We start from the raw sequence: 6000 nt of genomic DNA, 5'->3' as shown, positions 1-6000 counted from the left end.
AAACTGCGTTACCAAATCTGCAGACCTCACATCTCAATGACAGAGTAAACTGCAGCAAGAGTATAGCCTGGTTGCTTAAAGATCCCATTCCAGTTGCACTGCTACTGGAAGAGCTTCAGTTTTCCTCTGACACTCCCCAAAACTCTATTTCAGTTGTTCCGTAAAGTACTCACGTGTCTATGTTGCACCCCAAGTTCTATCTCATAAGCAATGCATTTTCATATGTCACTTCCTGGTATATCTCAAGATGCTTTCCACCTCCTAAAGTCCACCCTGCAAAATATCTTTTCCAGTCGAAGTCCTTCATCTAACCAGAGAAAAGAAGGACAGTAGCTTCTGATGAGGCAACATATGTTATTGCTGACGCAACATGATGATTAGCCTGCTGACTGCTCAATTCAGCTGCAAGAACAGCTAAATAAGGAGTAGGGGCTGAGAAATTAATTTCTCTCCCTTTCAGTCTCCTCACAGTATTAACTTTCATAAAAAAAACTTTCAGAACACAATGCAGAAATCACTGCTTCTCCATCAAAGATAATATCCAATGAGTTAGAACAATATTACAGTAGTAGACTAATAGAAAGGCACAGACAAGCAAGCTTCAATCGCTCAGCAAGAAAAGGCTGGCCAAGGTTGTTCATCCACAAGGCTTATTGTTTGACAGAAGCAATACACTCTAAAAACATGGCCAGATGGTTTGAAACAAATGGAAACCCCCAATCCTTACTTAGATTTGCAAAGTAATTATGTACCCTGTTTGGTCATGAATAAAACTTACCTCTGAAGAACAGTAAAAATTGTTTTATTTGGAGTGTTGTGAAAGTTTGTGTTTGTAAAGTAGAGATAAAGTAATAACACTCAGCTTATGAAGAGAGCTTTCTATGTTCAGTGTTTGCATTGTATGCCCAGAAAAGAGCTTTTTGATAGTCCTTCCTGAGTACTACATAGGTAGTTAATCTTATAACTTTAGCAAGAAAAGTTCCAAAGAAAACAAATACTATCCATCAAATCTTTTATTAATCAAAACAATTAAGAAAATGTATATTAAAAAAAAACTAACCCAGTATTACACTCAATAAATTGGTCTATTTACAATTCAGAAGAATACCTTTGTGTAACATGAATGCTCTGAAGACCTACAAATTCTACCTATTCCCTGCCACCTGCACTCAGGAAACCTCTTCAAAGGCTGCATGAACTCAATCAAAACAGGACAAAAGAGAGGAGAAAACAGGTCCCTGTGTAGGGAAGTGTGGGAAAATGCAATTGCTGTTTCCTACATAGGAGCTGTACAGCACAGTCATTCCATAGATACTCTTCAGTATAGATATCCTTTTTAATTACAGCTCATGATTATTTATTTTTTGTGATATTATTACCACTTTGCACAGTATGTTTAAACACAATAATAAAATAATAGCTTTGAAAGGAATGAATCTGGCTGCAACAAATAAGCATCTGTGAAGATGCCATTATTGTCCCTTCATATCTGTAAAACAAATCTGAGCATCTATTTCTGAGCAGTATCTGATTACTTCAGACTGCCTTGCATAGGTAGTAGCCTGTTTTGGTTATCAGTGTTAACGATCATCAATTATCTGTCACAGGTGTTGGCATATAGCTTTCACGGATTCCTCTGCTCTGCATTAGCAGTTACCTGCAGTGTAATGGGGATATAAATGATTCATTCATTCTTTTAGCAGCAGGAGCATACCTCCAGGAACCATACTAGTTAAAGTATTAAAACAAGCACAACAGAATTCCCAGCATATGAAAGAGGAAAACTTGTAACAAAGACAGAAATTTTTAGGAAATTAACTCTCTATTGAGCTTACAGAAAAGAACCCGCAGCACAGACAGATGACCATCAGTGCAATTTGAGTACAGTGCAGCAAAATCAGCACACGTGATTTTGCTGTGTGCTTCAGATTCTGTCATTTCAACCAATTACTTTGTGACTCCCTGGCCTAGAATGATGGTTTGTTTGGGTTTTTTCCTCTTTTTTTTTTTTTTTTTCCTCTAGGGAAAAGCATGAAAATACCATTTGTTTTTCTTCTGTAACTCCATAATGCTATGGAGTTACATCCATTAAAAATTCTACATTACCTGGTAACCTCACTGTGACATTTCTATCTTTCTCATGCAACATAAGAAGAATTGCAGGAGTCAACATCAGCTCTCAATAATTTTGTGGTTTTTAGCTGAAAGCAATATCAAGGATATGATGGAGAGAATAAAGAGATTCCTTCAAGCTATCATTACTTCACAAATACTTTCAATCTTCTGTTCTGCTTTTGAGAAGTCAGATGACGTTTATACCAACTGGAAATGTCTCCAGGACTTCTGCCCTCATTCACAAAAATAAAGATTTAGTGCCTTCCCAGTAGCATCCCCTTTTGTATCCCATCTTACACAGGGAGAGCTCTTCCAAAACTTGGCAGGCACAGTCACCAAGCATTACTCGATCACATCATGTCCAGCTGAAACAGAAGCAACAGATTTAGAAGAGGCATTGAATGCAAGTTATTTCTTATCTTTTAGTGCTTAGAAAATAAAAGAAATTCAGAAATCCCTACATAACATAAGTGGAATTAATAACCTGAGTTCTAATGTATTATTCAAATTTAATACTTAGTTGTTGGGAAGTACAAAAACAAACATTAAATCCCATTTTCAGATAATATGTGCAATTCATAGATCCAAAAAATACACTCCAAAAGTAGAAATCTGCCTACTCTATCAGAACCGTCTACACAACCAGCTTAAGTGTTGGAGACAGATTTGTAATGGTTCCACTTGTAAAAAAGAAAAAAACACAAAACAACAACAAAAAAACACCTAAAATCCTTATTAAAAATCCCTTGAAATCCTTGAAATTCATCAAGCTTGTAGAAGAGAAAGTTAATTGAGAAGATTAAAATGCCTTTTTTAAAATGACTTTTAGCTTTCAACCCAGATAAATAACTTTTCTAGATTTACAGATTTACAATCTTTTTAAAATTCTATTATAGTAAACTACAGTCTGCTACCAAAGAAGCAACCGCATTGGTTCTTTCAAAATACAGAAGAGGACAGAATTAATCTATGTAAGATTAAGGATGAAGCTAGGTAATTTCACATGGCTCTTCTTTGACTCAGTTCCTCAGGTGTTTTCTAAGCCATGCACTATAATCTACTGCTTGAAGACAAAGAAGCTCTTACTCTCTCCAGCTTTCAGCTATTACTGAGTTCTAAAGGCACATTCTGTCTTTACAGTACTCACCAAGTCATCAACATCACCACCCTCATCTGTGTCAGGCAGAGTTTCATTTTTCTTTTCTTCTGGAGTCAAGAACTGAAAATACAACAGTACAATACTTATGCTGCTGACAAAACTCAGATCCTTAACGTTAAATGAACAGAATATTAATACTAGCATCTTGTAATTAAAAACCATGAATCAAATTCATTCTGGTTTCCATCTTCCAAAACTATCTTAAAACAAAGGAAACTTCCAAATACTTGTTTTTATAGGATTTTGTGGAGTCTGCTTAATGAAATAGACAAAGAATGTGGTCCTTCAGACAACACACTCCAGCTGTAGAATGCCATGTAATGTTGCAAATATTAGTTTGTGGTGTCAAGAAGAGATGTGGAAAGCATATGGAAGAGAAATCATTTGAAGACTACATCCAAAGAAGCCCCTCACAAACAGCAAGTACTGGAGATGTCATTGACTGAGCCTGGGACTGTACACTTCTCCCTGCTCATCTGTTATTGTCTGCTTACAACAAGGGGATTCTGGACTAGATGGAAACGTCTGTGTGAGTACAGCCATTTTTTGTGTTCTTAAAAATGTAACTCCAGAAGTAACAGGTGACTACAAACTGCCAGAGGACAAAAACAAAAACAAAAAAACTTTCCTATTAATACATATATAAGTTGACCAACACCTTGTTTAGTAAAGATCTTCAGTATGACATTGTAGCTCTGTGTAGAACTCGGTAAAGTTTCTCATTTAATTCAATGAACATTTAACAAATGAACAAAGACAGGAATTTGAAAAAAAAAAAAAAAAAACAAACACTCAAACATGCAAGATGGTTAGAATGCTGCTCTTCAAAAATAGAACATTCATTATGTAAAATTCTACTGCAATAGCTGCTCATACCAACTCGCCATATGCCCTCCACATAAAGCATGGCATCCTTAAACAGAGGATAATGCTAACTTATTCACATACTGTAACTACTGAAATCAAACACAGCAACAACACAGTATAACCATCTACAAATTATTTTTCTCAGCCTAATATAGTGGGGAAAAGAAGTGTTTCGTCTATAATGGTAGAAAAAAAATACATATATATGAGTTTTAGTTACAGACTCTAGCAATATAGAAACTACTAAATGTCTGGGTAGAACATATTATTAAACATGCATTAAGTACCTGTTAAGAGTTTAGGTAACTTTTTTTCTGCTAACAGTTGACTTCTGAAAGCTAAGTAATGCTTTCCTGAGGCTTTCAGGCTTATACAGCCATGCAGATCATGTAAAAAGCCATGGAATAGCTGTCAGAGAGCTATCTATCTACAAGATAATATACTTGCACAGTATCAAGCTTAAATGTTATGATCCTTTTCTAGAATAACAGTGGCATATTTAAACAATGAGTAGAACACCAAGAAGTTGCCTGCTGCATTCTCCCACTGTATCAAGAAGTATCTTAAGTTTTAATGTCTGAGGTTACAATTTTATATCACTGAAAAAGGCACTCCAAATTCCTTCCACTAGGTAGAGTATTGATAAGTTAATTTTGTAGGAAAGCACTAAATCTAATATCTAATAGGATGAAGAGCAAATATACTGTGGCTAACATCACTGACAGTGCACGCAGCCAGGCTCTGCCTAGCTGTCTCAACAGCCAAAGGTCAAACATTTCCTACATTCTGAAGAGCAACATCCAAAAGCAATGTAGAAAACCTACTCCACAGACAGCATTCATGTTTTACTATGTTAACATCAACTTGACTTAGAAATTTTGTAGATGCAAAAGACAAAGGCGACAGGGGCAGAACAAATTAGAATTTCAAGATGTTGTACACTTGTCTATCTTTTTTTTTGCTGAAAAAGTTCTCAATCTGGTAGGAACACAAAGCACGTAATATAAAACTAAAAGCTAATGACACTGTCAGTTCTGAAAGGCTTTTTTGTGCCAGATCAAATTTCCTTTTATGCAGTTAAGAGTTGAATGCTATTTACAAAAGTAGCACTTTTTTTAAAGCTTTCAAAATTAGCTTTCCAGCACTAAATTAAGTAGAAAAAGCTGAAAGCTAAAGAAATGTAAGATGAAATTTTGCAGTAAACTGCAACCTGAAGCTTCCATCAAATTCCAAACACCCCAAATTATTTTTTTCCTAAACCTGTTTACATTTACGCAAAAGCAAATTACATATAATAGTTGTGCTGAAATCCATTATCTTCCCCAAAGTAACCAGGAAAAGTACTTGACATTCCTGTTCTTTTAGCCTACCATTCTTACCTCTAAAACAAGCATCTCTATTACAAGAAAAAAAAAACAACACCAAAACAAAACCACCTACATGAAACCATTTTTCTCAATGACAGAAAGAAAAGTATGCATGGATAACCTGCTCAGCCAAAAAAAAGCAAAGAAGAAACTTGTACAAGTTGCCTGTCTAACCGATTGCCATACAAATCTTCCCCTCCCCAAAGGACAGTTCTATGAACTTGGAATCTTATATCCAAAACAGTCCTGCAAATGCAACCAGCCAGAGATCTGCATATAAGAGAAAAGGCTTCTGTGTCACACAGGGCCACAGGGACAGCCAATCCCTTGACCTGTAGAATTCCAATTATAACCATACAACCTAATATGGAGGTGAAGAAAACTTGTATTGCACTGCTTGCTATTTTAAAAGATCCAGCACAACCCATGAGATAAAGGTATCACTTTCATTACAGAAAAATAAATTAACTTTCACAATCTATTATAAACTGA

The 6000-nt window shown here is 35.6% G+C and overlaps 1 protein-coding gene across 2 annotated transcripts in view; it reads right to left on the bottom strand.

Moving 5' to 3' along the window:
* Nucleotides 1-997: 997 nt before the first annotated feature.
* Nucleotides 998-6000, bottom strand: part of XRCC5 (X-ray repair cross complementing 5) — a 41721-nt gene continuing 36718 nt past the window's right edge. For both annotated transcript variants that reach the window (XM_072341536.1, XM_072341537.1), the window contains exons 20-21: nucleotides 3263-3334; nucleotides 998-2480 (exon numbers count right to left, since the gene is read on the bottom strand). In XM_072341536.1, coding sequence (XP_072197637.1) covers nucleotides 2466-2480; nucleotides 3263-3334 — 87 coding nt within the window. In that variant the 3' untranslated portion in view covers nucleotides 998-2465. The remainder of the gene's footprint in view (nucleotides 2481-3262; nucleotides 3335-6000) is intronic.

This window comes from Excalfactoria chinensis, chromosome 7, assembly GCF_039878825.1.
Source record: "Excalfactoria chinensis isolate bCotChi1 chromosome 7, bCotChi1.hap2, whole genome shotgun sequence".
Lineage (NCBI taxonomy): Eukaryota > Metazoa > Chordata > Aves > Galliformes > Phasianidae > Excalfactoria > Excalfactoria chinensis.
Note: the sequence above shows the minus strand (reverse complement) of the source record. Positions and strands in the feature narration are given on the sequence as shown.